Raw genomic sequence first — 21,191 nt, 5'->3', positions numbered from 1 at the left:
TAAAAGGTTAGATTTCTAGTCTGTTGCTTTTGGCACAGCAGAAGCTAATTGTTTCAACCGGGGTATTTTTTGTACAATGAAATCTATCCAAGAGGTCACACTTATTAGGCAATCTCGTCTTCAGCTGCAATCACGAGATACTCGCAAATGTTTGCACAAATGAGTGCAAATGAATTCTGCTCTTCTGCTGTTAGGGTGAGCTGGGCCTTTAAGAAGCTGAAGTCCCAACTCTCACCTATACCTGGGATTTTCTCTGAATAAAGCATGGGAACCAGGTCCAGCCTGTAGGATGTAAGAGACGGGCGGGGTGAGGGTCACCACGGTGGGGGCAGTGCACAGGGCTTAGGGAAGGGCCGGAGAGGGGCTGTAGGAAGTGGTCCTACCCCTGGGACCTAGAGGAACAGGACAAGCTGGGATATAGGGCTGAGGTTGCCCGGTGATTTTGGGGCCGGGCGCTCCCATTGCCGCTCAGGGCGGGGTGCAGCGGGCGGCCACCTCAGGCAGGGCTCACGGCATGCCCTGCAAAGGAGCGTTTCTCGCTCCCAGCCGGCGGGTGTGCAGGCCCGGCGGGAGCACTTACACCTGGGGCGCCTTTGCCCTTTTCCAGCCTCGCCCCCCCCGGCGAGTCACGCGAGCAGATCGCGGCCCCCAGCGGGGTGGCTCGAACCGCAGCCGGCTCCCCCGGAGTCAGCCTGGCTCGCCAGTCTCCGGCAGCCGCAAGGCCGCTGCAACGGGGGGGGGGAGCACGTCCCGACCCCGCAGTGCAGCGGGCGGAGGAGAAGGAGGAGGAGGCACCCACGAGCTCGGCTCGGCTCGGCTCGGCTCACCCGCGGGGCTAGGGCTGGGCGGGGACGGGAGCCGGCAGGGCAGGCGACGACTCCCGCTCACCGGCACCGCCCCCTCAGCTCAGCTGACCGAGGCTCAGGCTAGGCAGCGGATCACATGACAGGCGAAGTCCAGCGAGGCAACATGGCTGCGGCTGAGGGGTAAGTGGCGGTTCCACGGCAGCAGAGGCACAGAGTAGCCGTTGCCCGCGCGGGTTCCTGTGAGCCGACCCCGGCGGGGAGGGGAGGCGAGGCCAGGCCAGGCCCCGCCCCCTCTGTGGAGTGGGGATGGGAGGCCCCGGCCCCCTCTCCCTCCCCCTAGCCCCTTTGCAGACTGATCCCCTGCTGCCAGTCTGAGCCCGGTGTTTCAGGAGAGTCCGGGTGACATGGGCTGTGCACAGACGCGAAAAGACCCTGTGGCGTATCTTATAAGAGCAGGGGGCGGCTCATGTGTCCTTGGTCAAAATTCCCCTCTCTCCTGTTGTACTGGGGTGGCCTGCTGCCCTGGTGACTTCACTCCAGTGGTGCTGTGGGCAGCTAAAGTGTAGCAGCACTTCTTCTGAGAGAGTGAGTGCTGCTCCGCTGTGTGTCATAGGCCCCATACTGCTGTCAGATAAAGGAGTTTCTCCTGTAACTTAGTTGCTAAAGTCTTGTGTTTTGGAACATGATGGTTCTGAGTTTTGCCATTGCCATTGCCATGAAATGCTGGTTTGACCTGAAATGTGGCATAGGAATAGCCTTGAATTTTCTAAGTGGCCCCCAGATTTGTGCGTATATAGTTATACTTAACCTTAACTATATCCGAGCTCTTGCTCTGCCGTAATAAATGTGGGTAGTTTTGAAATCCTGAAGGCTCAAAGGGTCTCTCTAAATATTACTTATTCACAGAAGTCTATGCAAGATGGACATTAAGGCTATTTTGAGCATGCCTGCCTTGACATCAGTCAGTTTTAACTATTTCTGTAGTGCCCATCACAGTTATGCTGAGTATCACTTTTATCAAGTGAAATACAGAGGCAATGTCTCAAGTTGGGAAAAGATAGAATTAAAGTTAATTAGATATTAAATGTCTCATTGAAAAAATCTCTTTACAAAATGTATTAATCATTTGTACAGTATCTCATGTGATTTTCTTCAACATGGGTGGATTAGTACTAATTAAATGTAATGTTAACTTGCCTGTGGAAGTGAGAGCTCCTTTAGGCTGCAGAAAGTGTGGTGAATTGCATTTAGAAATTGATTTGTGCTGACTAGGCAATCTGTGATTATAGCTCAATTTTTATAACAATGAAACCATTTTATAGGTTTTTTTTAAAAGACATTAAATGTATCAAAATGTGGAAGCCTACCTTCAAATAAGAAGTGACAGCTCTGGAAATGCATTCATAAGTCTTATATGTTTAGATGAAAATCAGTATCCTGTGAAGTTTCTTTTTTCCCCTTTCACAGTTAAAATAATTAGTTCCTTTTTTAAAGGCTCACACATGCTCCCATTGAAGGCAATGGCAGACTCCCAACTTGCACAAACGAGAGTAGGCTGGAAGCAGGAGGATTAAAAGGACATCCATTTAAAATTGAGGAAGTGTTTTACTACTATAATTACAAGTAAAATTTAGGATTACAACAATTAAAAGATTAACAGTGAAGAAAATATTCTTTTTGATTGTTTGGTTTACTCTGTGCATTTGACAGCACATTTTGCATGGATGAAGTTGTTTTTATTGTTTCCCCTATATAGTCACAAAATATACTGCACAGAGGAATAACATTAAAATATGTTGACTAGAATCCAAGTTAATGGTGTCCCTTTACATATAGCTTTTTAAAAATTCTGTTTATTAAGGAAAGAAAAAGGTAATCCTTTCAAAGCTTTCAATATAGTTGAAGCTCTCTGGCAAGGTTAATGAACCCTCAGTCTACACTACCTGTTTGGGAAAGTGGCAGTATTGTATACATTTTACAGATAGGCAAATTGAGGGTCAGTTAATGGTCTCACTGGGAGACAGTGGAAGTGCCAGAAATATATAGGAGTCTTGGCTCTGAATGTGTATTGATCATTATATCATACTTCCCTACAAAGTCCCCCCTCCTTCCAATGTGATTAGTGGTACCATATAGTAGTAAAATGTAACCTGTCTGAAATATATAAACTTTTCAAATAAGCTTTGATTGCCTGAGATGAGAGACATTTTAAAAATGATGTGGCTTAACATTCTTAGCTACGTTTCACTTTCAGCTTAATAAAAGGACAGAGTAAAGTAAAGAGCTCTTGTGCTAATCACCTTTTGATGTTCATGTGTCTCTGGTGATATGAACTAGGTGGAATAGCAGTCTCTCTTGAAAGTTTATTAAATTAATTTTTGCCGATGTCTCTAGAAAGATCTTAGTACTGTGTGTGTTTTCTAGTAATATTGTAAAGTAGCAAATATGGCCTCAGTTCTCTACACATGCACATGTACATATGTGTAGTCCTGTTGATTTCAATGGAAGACTTATGTGTAAGTGTTTGCAGGATTGGGGCCTAATTTTATCCATGTAACTATCCATCCAGAATCTTCATATTAGTACTATCCTATATTTGATTAAATTACAAGTCTAAGAAGCATTTAAACAGTAATTACAACATACGTAACATTGTGTAGTCATAAAACATCTTTGGTTTCTGAGCTGCTGATGTAGATATGCAAAGAGGACTAAGTCAGTAGTTCAGCAGCCCATCATACATCTCTTAGTTGGCAATACAGCTGGTAGTCATTGGTAGACCCCTACCAATTTCATGGCTGTGCAAATCGCATCATGGACTGTGAAGTTGGCCCTGATTTTTCCCCCATGCTTCTGGGAGCACCCCAGCCAGGGGTCCCTAGCTGCTATTCCCGACTGAACTGGGGCGTTCTCTGCTGCCCTGAAGGCAGCACAAAGTGAGGGTGACAATCCTGCCACCCCCCTACAACAGGTTTGCGACCCCCCTCCCCCCCCCAACCACATATTGGGTTGGGACTCCCATGGTTAAAACATGATGAAATTTCAGATGAAAACATCTGAAATTGTGGAATTGACCAATTTTCAAATCCTATGGCCATGAAATTGACTAGAACGGACTGAATTTGGTAGGGCCCTAATCACTGGACTTCCATATCCTGCATTTGAAGAAGGGTTTGATTAGTGTTGCATTCCTAAATGCTATACAAGTTGCATTTACAGCCATGACTTGCAAAAAGAAACCAACTAAAGGACAATGCATGCTACTTTCTTGGGAGTATTGTAACAATTGAGTTTCTGTGCAGTTACTAGCCAGAGAAAGGAATGAGTGTAAATGAAGTTAATAGGAGATCTGCATGTGCTGATCCTGCTTTTATTGGCCAAACTCTCATGGATTCTGCTTCCATTGTAGCTAGTCTATCTAGCTTTCTTTAAGATTGCCAGTCCTATAGTAAGAGTGCTCAGAAAAGGAAAAATGGGGTGTATGTGTGTGGGAGGGGGAATAATGAATAAACAAAGATATCAGTGAAGGCAAACCATTTTTGCTTGGTTTTGTTTAAATAAAGCATTTAAATCCCTAACCTTATACTTTTTGTATAATTTTCAATCTGGACATTTGGTATCTTCCCTGGCAAGGTTATATGAATTCATGCTGTGGGCTCTGCGAAGTGCTTAGCAAAGAATCTGAGGAGCTAAATAGAATTTTGCAAAAACACTGAGCCAGACTCTGTTATGTCCTACAAACCTTGCTTTAGGAGTCCAGCACCCTCAGCTAATGGCACTCTGTTGTAGAAGCTACAAAGTAAAGTCCAACATAGTATTTTTTGAAACCACAGTTTTATAGTAAGGCCAAATTCTGCTGCCAGTTTTATTCATGCAGGCACATTGACTTCAATGGCTGGTAATGCTGGCATCTTAGATGCGACTGAGGATAGAACTTTGCCTGTATGTCTGTAAAAATGCTCTCAGTTTAATTCATTATCATCCTTTTTTTTTAATGAATGTGTTTCAGTCAATATAATTAAACTGCTAGTAAAAAATCCTTTGTAAAATGGCTCGGAATGAAGTTAGCAAGTGTAGTTGTAGACTGGTAGTTATTGATCCTTGAGTTTGTTCTTAGTAGTCAAAGGTTTTGTGTGCAGTAAAAGAGAGTTGATAATAAACTAAATGGAGATTAAAACCTGATCATAGCAGCCTCATCTCAGGAGTGCTCCAACTTGTGTAGATAAGGGAGATCAGTCTTTTTAAAAATCCGACACATCATAAAAACCTTGTAACTTTTCTCAGTTTAGAGTGAAGATGGCTTTTCTTCAATGGAAAGCATAGGCAGTGTTGTGCCAAAACATCTGCCTTCTTGTGCTGTTACAGAAACTATCCTCACACCACACCATGATAGTCAGGAGAATCTGAAAAAATAGTGTGGCATTTGACTGTCTCCTTTGCGCTGACTGCACCCTCTTGTTCACAACTGTCCACACCGGTTCTTAGGTTGGTGCAACTTATGTCACTTGGGGCTTATTCATGCTCCTGAGCGATGTAAATTATGCCAAGGTAAGTGATAGTGTAGACCTGGCCTTACTCTTGTGCTTGATGATCCTGCCTGGCTATGTAGGTAAGTTGTATAGCCCACTTATAAAACAATGCAGCGCAATGCACGCAGCCACACCACACGTGAGAATCTGGCCTTAGTTTCTAATGAAGTTTTACTGCATTATTTGAAGATTTAGAATATTTATTGCTAGGATTGAATGGATTTGCTTTATCATTCCTATGACTGGAGTTAGCCCCCAATGAAAACTTATTCTGTGCTTCTGCACAGTGTTCCTCTGCAAATATGCTGCACAGCTAGTGACTCATAGGTTCCTGTAATTATCACAGAGCATGTTGCTGGGGGTGTGGGAGAAAGTAATAAAAATAATCAGATTTGAGCTTTATGCATCATCAGCTGAATTCCTATATAATATAGTCTTAAAGATGGATTAGTGTATACCTGTATTCATCTTTCACCTTTTAAAATTTACACTGTTGTATCAGTATTATAAAAATAAAATATAAAACATTTTATTAGCTTCCTTATGCTTTATCTGCAGTTAAAAATTGTGGGTTAGATATCTGATTATGAAGTTTGTTCCACACAGCTATAAATCAAAGGTTAGCTTTCAGACTTGTAATTTTCCATTAAAGCCATATAATAATTAATACATGGAGGTGCATTGCTCTAGTACTCTAAGGTTAATGTGGGTTAATTTTTTTTCATTTTAGCAACAGTGTAACGTAGTAACAGTGTGGCTGAATGCAACACTATTATCTCCTAGAAATATTGTAAAGGTAGAAAATGATCCTCCGACTGCTGAGAAGAATGCGTGCAATAAGGTGTCTGGAAAGAGGTTGAACTACATTGAACTTTAATCATGGGTTTTTATTAATACTGGTATTTTGAAGCTTCAGCTCACTTTTTCCCTGTTGTAAATATAAAATAGAGGAATACTGTTTTAGACTTTTCAACTGATTATGAATTAGCAACATAAAATCCCATAAATATAAACACTTGAATTATTTAACCAGTATCCTTCCCCTCTTCCTTCTCCTTTCACTCAACCATAGACAATAGCAGCTCCTTTAAGACAGGATAAAATAGTAAATGATCATATGAAACCAACTCATTAGTCTTCACATGGACCAAAGATGTAGCTAAAAGAACTTATCGAAACATGGATAGATCCATTTTATGTAAAGCTACCTTTTGGTAAAGATGTTTTTGTTGTTGTTTTTTAAAGAAATGTGTATCTCTTGAATTTTACTCAAATAAATTGAGCCACTGAAGAAAATAGACACTGACCAGGCTTTCCTTTTGCACAGTAATTTGCTGCATGGCCTGACCCAGTTCTGAAGAAACACATGGTCATGTGTAACAGTAGGTTACTCTAGGATATATTCCTGTTGGCCATCGGTACTAAAACTAGAGCTTTTCTTTGCAATCCCTTTATATACATACAAAATAGTGAGTGAGTATCAAAAATGTCATTTTGTGTGCCATTTCATCCGCCATCTTTTCTAGGCAGTTTTTTGTTCAGCTTCTGTAGGTTTTCCCAGATGCTGTGTAATATTTGTTAAAGGAATTTTCCCATTCTAAATGTAACTTTCAGTTCTATTGTTCTCAACAACTCATTTTTTCTCTCCCATTTTTGCTCATATTTCAAGTATCTCTGCAGACTGACACTGTTGTCATTTTGTGCATCTCTCCCCCATCCCTCTTAAATAAAATCACTTCTGTTTCCTCTAAAAGAAGCTACCTTCTGTGTCATATCGTGAACTATAACTGTAGTCAGCACTGTTTATATATATTTAGCACCTATTTATCATTTACTACGGGTATTACTTAAGTTTGATATTTCATTCGTCCTCTCAGCAATACTACTTGTATCTACAGGGATCTGTTTCTAGTCCTAAAACCTAGTCTACTTTTGTGTTTGACAAGTGATTCTTTTCAGGTTTGACTTCCCGCTCTGTGTTAGACTTCAAATAAACCCGGTGTTTTTCAATGATATTAACCAGTATATTATTTTGCAATACAGTTATCTTTTTTTAATCCTTTCTAGGCCATCTTTTTGGTTGGGGAATGAGACCTTGAAAGTGCCAGCAGCACTCTTTGCATTGAATAGAAAACGGCTGTGTGATCTATTAAGGGGGAATAAAGATGTCCAGAAGAATTCCATTGTTTTGCTGCAGGGTGGTGAGGAAGCCCAAAGATACTGCACTGATACTGGCATTCTCTTTCGCCAGGTAAGATTTAGGTTCATAATACAGAAACAAACACTTGAATTACTGTTTTTCTAAGCTCTTCACTCTCTCGCTCTTTTAGTTTTTCCTTCCCTTTATTTCAGAAGGACATTCTGGTTAGACCAGGGGCCAGATGCTTAAACATATTTAGGTGTTGCTGCTCTCAGCATTGCAATGTCTAACTGATTTAGGAGCCTAAAATCTCATTTTCAAAAGGGTTGTAGGCACTTCAGAGCCAAAATATCATTGACAGTCAATGGGATTTAGACTCTGAAGTGCCTAAATCACTTTTGATCATGAGATTTCATAGAAACTCATAAATGTAGGGCTGGAATGGACCAAATGAACGTAGACCTTCCTGACAGGTGTTTGTCCAGCCTTCTTAAAAACCTCCAACAATGGGGTTTCCATAACCTCCCTTGGAAGCCTATTCCAGTGCTTAATTATCCTTATTAGAAAGCTTTCCTAATATCTAATCTAAATCTGCTTTGTGTAGCACATTGAGCCCATTACTGCTTGTCCTACCTTTAGTGGACATAGAGAACAATCAATCACAATCCTCTTTTATAACAGCCTTTAACATATCTAAGAGTGTTATCAGGTCTCCGCTCCGTTATACTGTAGTATTAGTGTAGTACTTTGTATTTTTGTACTTGTTTTATAACCCTGTTGTTCTCTAGGTTCTTACAGATTGATTTAGGCTGAGCGCAAGAATACCTAAATATCTTTAAAAAAATCAATGCCTAAAACAGGATGGAATGTACAAAAGGCATTGTTGGGTTAGGGATGACTTCAAACTCTAAATTAATCATTCTGATAACAATACATCTTTCTGATGTATTGCTTCTTTGGCTTGGGGTTGCTCTTCTCTTTTTAATTGCTTATTTACTATATGTTTTCATGTTGTTTAGCTCAGTGGGGTCCCAACCTGGCTGAGATCTTTAGGCACTATTGCCTTATAAATAGTTAATAATAACACTACATGTAGAAGAGGAACCTTTATCCTCAGACTTGCTTAGTTTTTGTCTGTCTTGTATCATAGAAGCTATAATCTTCTGCCTGACTGTGTAGTAACATATTGCAAAATATGGGTGGTCTAACACATGTTAAAATCTTCCACTAATTTATTGAGTCCTCTCCCCCTCCCTTTCCCCTCTCCATACCGCCCCCACCCTGCCAAAAAAAAAAAAAAAAAAAAAAAAAAAAAAAAAGTGGGTTTAAATGCCGGATCTGAACACACCCAAGCTGTGGAAGAGTGTGGATATGTATATTAAATTGCATGTTGGACCTAAACTCAAATAATATGATTTTTTTAATGTATTAATTTAAATACATAATTATATTATGTACTGGTAGGTGGATCATTGAGAGTATGACGCATGCGATATAGAAAATTCGAACTTGACAAATACATCAGTACCTGTATTCTTTGTTGTCCCAAGCAGGATTTTGTTGCTTGTTAACGTCATTGATAATCATTAGATGATCAACACAATTGAATGTATTTTAGCTAGAGGCAAGCTTAGTTGGGTCATCTTGCTACAGTGCATGATGTTCTGCTTTGTCAGTTATAAAATGAGTTCTAGAGCAGTGTTTCTCAACCCCTTTGATTCCAGGGACCAGCTTCTTATACTGTGTCAGGGAGATCTCAATGATGGATGCTGGTCCATGGACTGGTCATTGAGAACGCTGTTCTAGAGTATTGTTCTGTCAACTGAATTTTCACATCTTGAAGAGAGGGGAAAACAAAAGTAGATTTTATCTTCGATGACAGCAAGCTGCTTAATGCATTCTGTCTTGTTTCTAGGGGAGCATGATACACAATCCATGGTCACATTTTGCAGAGGATAAAATGGAGGTTTACTCCCCTAATCTCTTTTGTCTCTGCCTCATCACCCCACCTGTACCAAATTTTGTTGTTTCATCTCTGCCTCATTTTTGAGCTCTGTCCTTTCCTTTCAGTTCCCAATGCAAAATATCCCTTAATCTTAGGTCACTATAATCTTGTGCCATTTTTTACGGCAGCTTCTTCCTCTCTGAAGGAACTCAGGGCTGTGTGCCAGAGGCACAATGTGCCCATAGTCTTTGCTCTTGTCTTACCCTCTTCTTTCTCTGCCTGGTTGTTTCTTCTTGCTATCCTTTTATCTTGTTTGAGATTAGAGATTCTTCCTTAAAAGCTTATTTTATACAATAACATGCTCTCTTATTGTGCTATATAAGAAATAATTGTTTCTGGACCTTCTCAGTAGGGCAAAGCAAGGTTTGTATCACTGATAATTTAGACCTCACTCCATTTCACAATCTACAAAAATTGTGATGCACAAAACAAAAATGGTCTAATCTGAGCCCACAGAAATGAGTTAGTATTAATGGGATGTTTTAGTATGGTGATGTATTGCATTAGTATTTTGGAGGTGGGGAGACTGAAGGATAAAGTAATGATATTTGATTTATTTATATAGGAATCTTATTTTCACTGGACATTTGGAGTAACTGAATCAGGCTGCTATGGAGCGATTGATGTTGATACTGGAAAATCCATTCTCTTTGTCCCCAAACTCCCAGAAAGCTATGCTGTTTGGATGGGAAAGTAAGACATCTTTTTCAATGTAGCCACTTAAATCAGAACTGTAAGGTATCTGGTTGTTAACTGTGTGCATAATGTAATCAGTTGATATTTCAGTTCTTAAAGTGACTTTAATAGTAGTGAAAGGTGCTGGATTAACCACAGTGGAAATTTGAAATCTACTGTTAGCCACAGAACAAGGAAAAAACTATACAGCAAGCATTCTAAGGCTGCCCTGCCAATTTACCTCAACCCTGACTTGGAAGGGACACTTCTAATGGTGAGAAGGAAGTCCAGTCTCAGTTAGCCCACTCAGTTCTTGTGCAGACTGCTAACAAAAATGTCAATTGCTATGGGATATTCTATGAAGCATTCATTGGATTGGACAAGAACTGAACTAAGATGAATGCAGTTCTTTTCATGTATGTTCTAAACATATTTAATCAAAAGTTCACTTAGGATTTTATATTGATTGTACATCTGTTTAAACTCTTATTGTCCCAATCTTTGATAATCCTGGTTGAGCCACTGACATGCCATGTGATCTTTGGTAAATCACTTGATCTGCTTGCACTTCAATCAATTCATGGAAGAACAAAATAAAACCAAATGAAAATATGATGCTCCTGCCTGTATAAATAAAGTATCCAAATAAGCACCGGATGTTGTGAAACACTGAGCGCCTTCTTCATGAACAGCATTAAGGCTTGGGCCCTCAAGTAGTATTAGGGCAGATTAGATTTTTGTCTGACATTGCTGTTTTATTAAATGCCTCATCTTGAATTTCTTGAACATCCGTATCTCCCATTAACTACAGAAATTCAGGATTGTGTTTTATATTGATAGTTGGTGTTGTAGTTTTCAAGTTGGTTTAAAATGATTCTTCCAAAATTCTGTAAGGTAACAAGTTCTTTATTTTTAAGAACTATGGTGGAACCGTCTTCCTCCTCCCTGCCTTGACAATTATTTTAAAGAAAGTATAACAAAATAATCCTAAACTGGTGCTTCATGAGCTCTCAAATTCATCTAGGCCCGCTTGATTCTTACTTAACAAGGATTTTTTGCATATTAAAGAATCTAGAGCTCTTGTCTTTTTGTCTGTTTACTTCTTAATCAGTTTTCCCTCTTCAGATCCCTGTCCTATTTCATAGTCTTCTAAATCTTAGTTTTCCGAAATGTGCTTGTTATGGTTCAGGGATAAGCTGTACTTGTGATCTCACCCCCCCCCCCCCCCCCCCAGCCACTTCTTCCAAGTGGCAAGCCTACACCTGCACTACTGAGTGCAACCCCCCTTTAGTTCAACCCACTTTAGATTGTATTACAAGGCTATAACACCCCCTTCCTCTCTGTTTACCACTGTATCTACCTCAGCTGGACCAGCTGGGTTTGGGTCCAGCTATAGAATTCTTTCTGGGAGCTTGTGACCAGAGTAAACTTTTGTAGTGATTCAGGACAGCTTCTTCAAAAACAAGTTTCTATGAACCAATAAGTCATTTAACAAGCAGAGAGAAGCAGGGCTATAGCACTTAAAGCTTATATGCATCTTTCTTACCTAAATCCAGCCTTTCCTTGCTATTTTAGGCAGGTTCTGTTCAACCCAGGCTCCGCTGGGTGAGATATGATGTGGCTGCTCCCTGCAAATGCTGTCTCTTTGAGAGTCTGACCTCCTCAGTTCAATGAGTGTCTCTCCTCACTCACAGGCTGACTTTTATCCATTCCAAAGACCTGACCGGGGACCCTATGTCTGGCCAAAACAGCTTATGTATTTCTCCAGAGGGGTAGGCTGTGGTCTCCCAATAGTAGAGTCATAGTATTGTCCATTTGAGCAGCAAGCAAATAAGATTATCTGTAGTCATTAATTTGGTTTCTGCAACCCAAAAGCTTTGATTTTTAACCCTTAACCAGCAACCTAATCTAGCAAACCGACAGATATATAGATGAAAGTTAATGTAGCTACTCCTCACGTTTTTCACAATGCTTAGTTGCAGGTAGGTGTCATCTGTAGTATATCACTCATAGGTCTATATGGTGTTTTATTTATTTAAAAAAACAAAAAAACCTTCAGTTTTCAATGCTTTTGAGTTCTGGCATGGAGCCTATTACAATATATCTAATCAGGTCAAACATAATGATCTTATCCTCACAACATCCTTGTGAGGTAGGGAAATATTAAACTCATTTTATAGATGGGTAACTAAGGCACAGAAAGAGAACATGATTAATTTTACTGGCCTGTTTGGGGTAGGCCCTGGAGATACACATGCCCATAACTCTAAGCCTTCGAGTAAGCTTTTGCAGGATCAAAGTCCGAAAAGGAGGTCTCTAGCAGAGCTGAATCTTCTGTGTCCCAGACCAATGTCTTAACCACAGAACCCATTAGAAGATTAAGTGTGTAGCTCTTTCTTGTATGAAGGACATAAGCACTCTTCTTTCCGGATCCGGTTGTTTCAGTTAACTTTTATAGCAAAAATTGCTCAACAGTGTATCGCTTGAGAAATTGGCCCATTTATATTCATTTACTTTTTCAGAATATTAATTATGTTTATCCTATGTCTAACATTTTTTGGCCTTTTACAACATTTCAGAATCTGATTGCTTCTAATTTTGTTGGGCTCTCAAATTGGATTGTTTCTAACTAAAGCTATTACCTTTATTTTAATGCTAATTTTAAGGAATATAGTTGCAGCCAATCCCATGTGCTGAACTGTGTCAGATGGACTATATATCAGGGTATGTCTGCTTTGTCTTCTGAGAGAGATTGTGACTATTACTGTTTTAAAGCTACCGTGAATTTGAAACAGAAATTGTTTATGATCACTTTAGAGTAGAATATTCCAATCTGAAATGTTCTAGTAAAAAAGGTACACCTGGCTGGCAAAATGTAGATGCTACTTAATTCCCACATTTACACCATAAACCCTGTTCCCACTGTAGGCTATTTACCTGTTTGTAGATAAAGCTTTACTACCTTCTCCTTCTCTTATGCTAGTTGAGATAAGCTGTTTGCTGCTCACTCTGATCATGAATGCCTGATCTGAAAGAAAAGCGTCTAAATAGTATCCATCTTGTCATGTATTTCTCCATCAAATATTATTCATTTGTAATGTGCATATTGTAGCCTTCTGAGTCTGATGTTGTGAGGCTCTCATCAATATGTTTTTTTGATGTAAAAAACCTATAATTCATTAGATTTTGGTAAAACTGAGTTAGTTGTAATTATCTGTCCTTGCAGTGTATATTAGAGTAATCTTTTTCATCACCAGTATCTTTCTGTTCTCTAGACTTGTCTCCCTATCCTTAATGAATCCCTTTGTTTGATTCTTGTTTTTCTTTTGTCAGCTACTGTCATGTACCTTTACTACTTGTCAGGAAGATGGACGAATAACTCTTTTGTGAATCAGTAGAAGTCCTGGTTCATAAGCTAGTTGGTAGGGTCTACTGCACGGTGCTAATTTTAAGTAAAAAATTAGTATTGAAAGAAAAATAGCAAATTAGTTCACCTTCCATCCCATTTTGTTTATCTAACATGGTTTGCCTTGGAAGTTCTCTCGTATGCAGATACGAAAGGTGCTACCAATCCACTGAAGAAACTGTTATTTAAGATCCGAGCAATGCAAATCACTTTTATCCTTGGCTGTACAGTATTCTGCAGTCGGTGTCTTAGATGTATCTAACATCTAGTCTCCCAGTTCAAAGTGCAAAGAACTTTTAATTTGTCTGTTGTATTGTTTTATTTTTATATAAGATAGATATGGGAAGTTTTCTCTCTGCATTTTTGTCTGGATACAAACAAGTAGCGTGAGTGAGTCTGAACCCTTTAATATTTATACAGAAACTCTTATCAGTTTTTAATATCCTCTTTAACTGTTGCTTTTGTGTAACTGTAGTTCATTTTTGAAGCAGTTAAATTTCCTTTTTGCTGTACATCTAAGGAAACATACACAATTACATATATAGAGGAGAGCTGTTTGATAAATTCTGCAGGTTGGCAATTAGGGGAATTAACTATTTTCTTGTGCCTCTTGCAAAAATGAGTCTATTGCACTCTTTTATTTTATTATTATTTTGGCCAAACACAATTGAATGCCACAGAGAGAGAATTTGCTTACAGATGGACAGAGTGCTAGATTACAAATATGATCATGAATATTACAGTCTTAATCTCACCAGATGCAGTTCTTTTCATTGCCTGTTTTGCTGGTCTTTAAGCCAGTGAGCTTTCTGACTGCTAATGCAATGTCAGTTAACTGTTGAAATGATAACACAAAGTTAAAATGATGGCAGGAAATGAGCATTGGTAGAGTTCAGTTTAATGATCTTAAAAACTTGAGAAGACCGAACACAACACTCATCTATCAATTGGATGGTAGAGAGCAAGTTCTCGAGGTGAGAGTAGTAAAACTTAACATGAAAGGTAATTAGAAGAGGTTCTATAAATACATTAGGAGCAAGAGAAAGATTAAGGAAAGTGTAGATCCTCTACTCAGCAGGCAAGGAGAGCTAATACGGTACAACATCAAGAAGGCTCAGGTGCTTAATGCCCACCTTGCTTCAGTCTTTGTAACCAGATATTTAACACAATTAATATTAACAGGGAGGAGGAAGAAGGAATGGAAGCCAAAATAGAGGAGAACAGGTTAAAGAATATTTAGATAAATTAATGTATATAAATCTGCAGGCCCTTAGGAAATTCCTCATAGGAACAAGCTGAAACCATCTCAGAACCATTAGCAATTATCTTTGAGATCTTATGGAGGATGGGTGAGGTCCTGGGGATGGGAAAAGAGCAGACATAGTACCTGTCTTTTTTTAAAAAGGGGGGGAGAGAGTACCTGAGTCACTCAGCCTATCTTTAATAATTTGTTCTAGTATCCTTCCAGGTATTGAACAATCATTTTATAAGCACCTAGAGGATATTAGGGTTATAAGGAATAGTCATAATGAATTTGTCAAGAACAAATCATGCCAAACCAATCTAGTTTCCTTCCTTGACAGGGTTACTGGCTTAACAGATTTGTGGGGAGGAGGGGAAGATTTATATAAGATATATTTTGATTTTTAGTAAGGCTTTTGACACAGTCCAGGGAAATGCTGTCTAGATTAAAATAATATAAGGTGAGTGTGCAAGTGATTGAAAGATGGTACCCAAAGAGTTACCAATGGTTTGCTGCCAAATTGGGAGGGCATATTTACTGGATTCCCACAAGGATCAGTCCTGGTTCTGGAACTTTCGGTATTTTCATTAATTACTTGCATAATGGAGTGGAGAGTGTGCTTTTAAAATTTGCAGATGATGCCAGACTGGGAGGTATTGCAAGCACGTTGGAAGACAGAAGTAGAATTCAGAATGACCTTGACAATTTGGAGAATTTATTGAATTTCATCTTGTTGAATTCATATTAAGATAAGTGCAGAGTACTTCATTTAGGAAGGAAAAAATCAAATGCCCAATTACAAAATGGGGAATAACTGGCTAGGTGGTTGTACTGCTGAAAAGGAGCTGAGGGTTATGATAAAAGGTTTAGAAAACCCAACCTATGAGGAAAGGTTTTTAAAAAACCAAAAACTTGGGCATGTTTAGTGTTGAGAAAAGAACAAAAGAGGATCTGATTAGTCTTCAAATACAATAAGGGATGATATAAAGAGGACAGTGATGAATTTTTCTGCATGTCAGCTGACGGTAGGACAAGAAGTAAAAGGCTTAATCTGCAGTAAGGGAGATTTAGGTTAGAGATTAGGCAAAACTTTCTAACTATAAGGGTAGTTAAGGTCTGGCTTCCAAGGGAGGCTGAGGAATCTCCATCACTGAAGGTTTTTTAAGAACAGGATGTACAGAACACTGTCAGGGACTGTCTAGGTTTACCTGATCCTCCTGCCTCAGCATAAGGGGCTGGGCTTGATGATTTCCCCAGGTTCCTTCCAGCCGTACATATATATGATTCTGTGGTTATATGAACTGATGAAATGCTTTGATTTTTGACAGGTTCAAATATCTCTTGATTGTAAAAATGGGCAGGGAAAACCTTTTCATAAGGAATAATTCCAAGATGAGAGCTCCAGGATAATGTTGTGTTTTAAAGGTGCCTATAGAAACTACGGGTCCACTGCAGTCTTAGTGATAGTACTATATATATGGCAGTTAGACTCTTAATAATATGGGGACTACTGAGTATGAACAGTTTAGTTGGCTGATGGATCTGTTCTGGGCATCAACTGAGGAGAGCCATTTGATATAATACTTTTGATTCAACCTTGTTGTTTGTTTGGGTGGCAGAGACAAATTCTCGCAGGATATTTTAGAGAAATATCTTGCTTTTGAGAAGTATCTGATCCTCGTCTTCTCACTTTCTTAGCAAGATATTTCATAAAGTCAAGAAAAATATATGGGTATAATGGTTACAAAAATGGAAATATATTCTAAAAAAATCTAGTGTATTACCAAGCTTATGTGATGCAAAGCGATTAGCAGTTTTTGTTTTTATACTTAGAAAGGATTAAATTGGTATTACGGCATATTTTGCAGAGACTTCAATTTTACTAATTAATGCTGCACCTGCCATTTTCCTTGCCTTAATTGTAAATGACAGAACTAGTCACTGTGCTGATTAAAGACATTTTGTAAAGTGAAACATACTGTACAAGCAGCTGCTTTATGTGCAGCACATGCCAAAATAACTTAATTGGCTTGCCATATAAAGAACAGTTTTTAGTGAAAATAAAAATACCTTAACTCTTTCATGTTTTATTTTAATTGAAGAAATTTATAGTAAATGGGGACTAAGCAAATATTTATACATAGTTTCATGTTTTTAGAAATTGAAATATCATTGGGTTGCTTGGTGGTGAAGGCATTAATCTAAGGCTGCATTCCAATTTAAGTAATATCTTCATGGAGAAGCTACTGGTAGCAATCTTCATTCACAAACAATATTTGTGCTGTAACACTTATATAAAAGCTTTATCTTCGGAGTATGGTGCAAATTTTAATCCTTCCAACATTGTAATGAGCCCATCACTTTATCATTTTCACTATTGTCAAAATAGGTTAAAGCCAAAAGCAGTCTGGTTTTGGGTCCTGAACTTGAGACAGCTTGTGGCTGATTTTTCAGAAATACTCAGCACCTAGGGCTCTCCATGTGATCTCCGAATGCCAAACAGTCACTGAGTGAGTGAGTAAATGATAGACTGGAGATTAGGACTCAGGTCTCCCATTCCTGTCTAGACTGCACTGTTATCATTCTTACTGTAGGTTGTGTGTGGGATTGTAATTATATGTTTAGAGAGTGGCTTTCTCAATTGATACTACTTTGTCATTGACTTGTGTGACTTGAGTTGATTGTGTATCTCTTGTTAAATGACAAGCAGCATGGTAAAAGAGTAACCTCCTTGGAAATATGGTGGTGCACATTTATCTCCTTATGCCATGGTAGTATTCATTTCAGTAGCTGTTGAACTCAGTTATTACCAGTGCATGTGATAGTCTTAAGTTCTGGCTTCTGCAAGGCAAAGCAGGCACTGTGCAAACTAAGCTGCCTCCTCCAGCTCTTTCAGCAGATAGTTGTTCAGTGGTGACTTTGAAGGTAACCTGGAGCAATGTCAAGTTGCTCCCCTTCTTGGTATGGGTTTTTTTTAAACCGAATACAGTTTTTCAGGTATGATCATGCCAATGCTTTACGCAGACTGTGGCCTCCTCTGTAATATAAAACTCCATGTGTGGCCCAAAATTGCACTTTGTGTGTATTTTGGTATTGCATTCCAAACTAATTTGCTGCCTCATCCCTGGGTCTCTTTCAGCATTAGTGCTTTCCAGGTTTCTCCCTAAAATGGAATATGTTTGGAACTATCCAAAAAAGCAATCACGTTTGTCTGGCAAGATTTGTTCTGTGTAAATCCTCATGCTGCTTGTTCCTCAGTATTCTATTCTCCCCAAGGGTAGTAATTTTCACACCTGCCTTTCATACCTTTATTTTAGTACTTCACTTAGACTTACATAATGATAATTATCAGGATCACTCTTGCCACATTTTCTGATAATTGCATTTCTCTAATCTGCAAATACCTTCCTAATTCTTTGACTTCTCAAATTGTCAGTGGCACAGGAACGTAAGACTTACCAGATATACCCTGAATTTATAAGTTCTAAGAGCATATATAAATACCTGGATATGCAATTTAGCAACTTTAGTAAATGTTAAAGTTGTCTCTTTCTGATTCAGATGTGTAGGAGAATGAATTTAGCCCTAAAAGAACATCTACTTAATGGTGTTTTGCACTGAAGTTCTTTAATATCCTGCTATGATTTTAATCTACCACTACAGAAAGTTGAAATTCTTGTATAGGCATGTATTATACAGATCTCTGGTGCCAGGAGAATGTTCTTAAACCCACTAAGCATTTATTTTCTATATTAACTTTAAAAACACCACAAGGAATATATAGTACAGTACAATAAACTCCTAATCACATCTCAACAGTATCACCGAGTCCTAGTTTTCTTTTGAGTAGGCATGCCATCTGTTTTTGTCCAAGGATTCAAAAGCTGTTATCTGGAAGGTCAGTGACAGCCGAAGAAATGCCCATAGGAGATTTTACATGAGTGCTTTGGAAAGATTCTGCACCACCTCTGGAGACCAACAGACAAAGAAAAGACTTTTTGGGATAAAAGCCTGAGTTTTAAACTGACTTGGGGCTTTCTTCCTGATCCAGCAAACTGACAGCATCCCTGGTCCATTGAGTTGGCCTATTGAGTCTTATAAGATTGTGTGCTTCTTGTGAGCTGCAGCTCTGATGAATTTGTAACCCACAAAGAAACCCCTAGGGTGGGGTGATGTCTGTTAAGCTTATTAGCATGCATGTAGACTATTTTTTTTTTTTTTTAAATATGGTTTCTCAGTGCTTTTTACCTTAAGAATAAATAGGCTTGAGTAGAAAGTCGGTGTGGTAATTTATATCTGTAGCAAGCACAAGCCTATTTGGGCAGACTGTCTTTGCTGGGAAATGTGCAGTGAAGGCAGGGGACTGTGCATCCTGGATATACCCTAGTCAGAATTGAATGAGACATGCATGTCCACCCAAGACAGGCAACAGCTGGGGAACTGGAGCCTTTGCTGGACCACTGAAGGGAAATACAAGTACAATTACTCTAAACTGTGAGAACCCATAAAGTGGACATTGCAAGGTCAGAGAAGATGTTGCAAGGTGAATAAACAGGGAAAAATCTGACTGGTTGGTTGGACATGCTGGGACAGAGGCAAACCTAGCTTGCAAAAACGTTTGCGATCCAATGTGGGTAATAGTGCAGAAGAATTCTTTTAGGACACTGTTTCATGGTATTTCCCCTTTTTGTTCTTCTTTTAGAGTTTTGAACATCTGAACTTTCTTCGTCGGCCTCTCCTCCTTCCCCCTCGACCCCATTGCTTATACATCAGAAGTTATCACATCTCCTCTGTCAGAGAGACAATGTGAGCCAATGGTTAGGGTATTGGGTTGGGACGTCTTAATTCTGGTCTTATTCTCTGCTCAGTGACACATTGTGTGGCCTTGGGCAAGTTTTAATTTCTTTGTGCCTTAGTTTTCCTATTGTACAATGTGGGGGAAAATGAGACCCCCTCTTTTTAAAGCTGTTTGAAAACCTCTGAAAATCATTATAAAAGTGCAACTTGCTATTTCTTTTGTCATCTTCAGCTGTGCTAGTATACAATGTGTGGTGTTCTGACAATACTTGAGACTGGGGATGACATGCCAAAACAGTGGTTTTTGTTTTGTGGTGGAATTTTTTTTCCAAATAGAATCCAGAAAATATCTTCAATGTATAATTTTTTTAAAATCCATCAAATACGGGTCTTAAACAAGTCAACAGTCTCTTAGCACTATGCTTGTAGCACTGTTAAGATAGTGCTTTTTCTCAAAATTGTGCCAGTGTGCAAATCTTGTTCAACTATTATTTTTGTTTGTTCTTCGACAGATCTCTAATGTGCATTAATTGAACATTGTTAAACTTCTGAGATCCTGGTTTTCCTAGAGATCCTGGAACTGAGAAATTAAAAGTTACAATATTTTCAGTGGAGTGCTTGTGCTGTTGCATGACTGAGAATAAAGGACTTCACTCTAATGAGATGGCACAGTTGCATAGTTTGGGCAACAACAGTGCAAACCTCTTAAGGCTACCCTGCCAGTGTGCCTCCAGCATGTAGTAGAGGCACCAACTCTAGGAGTGAGAGGGAGTTCAGGATTCATAGACATATAGTCCAAGTGTGCCATTGATAATGATGATGATACTCTTGTTATGTGAAGAGTCTAGTAGGACCAATTTATCTTGCACCAGCTGAACAATCCCATTACTGTGTTTGGTCACTGTCAGGGCCAAGACTGTAGTCTGAGGCATGAAAAGGTCCTTAATGTATTATTTCTAATTCCTTGAGCACTACAGGCCAACATAACCCAGACATTTGTTTACAGAATAGTATTGTTTTTAGTAATCTCTATGTTCAGGGAGTCCTGCATCTTTTATCATCAACTCTTGCATATGACAGGGTTCAGCCACTCCAGTAATCAAGACGACTTGGCTAGAGTTGCAGATTTGATTATTTTGCCTTTTTCGGTCACGCCCATCAGGTTGAACATTTGACCTTCAGTTCAGTTCCTTTTTAAATTCTGCTTGTTTAATGGCTTCTCAAAATCCATCTTATTCGTGACTGCATCAAAAGCAACAGGGTAAAGCTGTGTACTTTGTATGCAAGAGCCTTTTCTTTCTCATGGCATGAAACAGAAACTTGAAGAAATTGGGAAGTGGTACTGGTAAGCCCATTTGGGTTATTTTATATTTCGTATCTAGCTATTTCTTTCTTGTCTATAAAGGGAAAATTCCGTTTTTGGTGCATAGGTGAGTGTCTTGTTTTTGACAAAGCCAGCAACATCTGTTGGTGCCTTGTAAAGTCTCCTGTGTTCCTTCTAGCAGTTATCGACAGCCTCCTGTTCTGTTAACACTTTTGCCATCTGTTAACCTGATGATGATATAGTGAGGGGTGAGTTTCCTGACAGCA

General features: G+C 39.2%; 1 protein-coding gene across 1 annotated transcript in view; it reads left to right on the top strand.

Moving 5' to 3' along the window:
* The first annotated feature begins 349 nt into the window (after positions 1-349).
* PEPD (peptidase D) overlaps positions 350-21,191 on the top strand; it is a 194,493-nt gene continuing 173,651 nt past the window's right edge. The window contains exons 1-3 of the mRNA XM_067540055.1: positions 350-986; positions 7,403-7,586; positions 10,046-10,173. Coding sequence (XP_067396156.1) covers positions 943-986; positions 7,403-7,586; positions 10,046-10,173 — 356 coding nt within the window. The 5' untranslated portion in view covers positions 350-942. The remainder of the gene's footprint in view (positions 987-7,402; positions 7,587-10,045; positions 10,174-21,191) is intronic.

This window comes from Emydura macquarii, unplaced genomic scaffold (assembly GCF_026122565.2).
Source record: "Emydura macquarii macquarii isolate MOO-44397 ecotype Brisbane River unplaced genomic scaffold, CSIRO-AGI_Emac_v2 contig_561, whole genome shotgun sequence".
Taxonomy (NCBI): Eukaryota; Metazoa; Chordata; order Testudines; family Chelidae; genus Emydura; species Emydura macquarii.
Note: the sequence above shows the minus strand (reverse complement) of the source record. Positions and strands in the feature narration are given on the sequence as shown.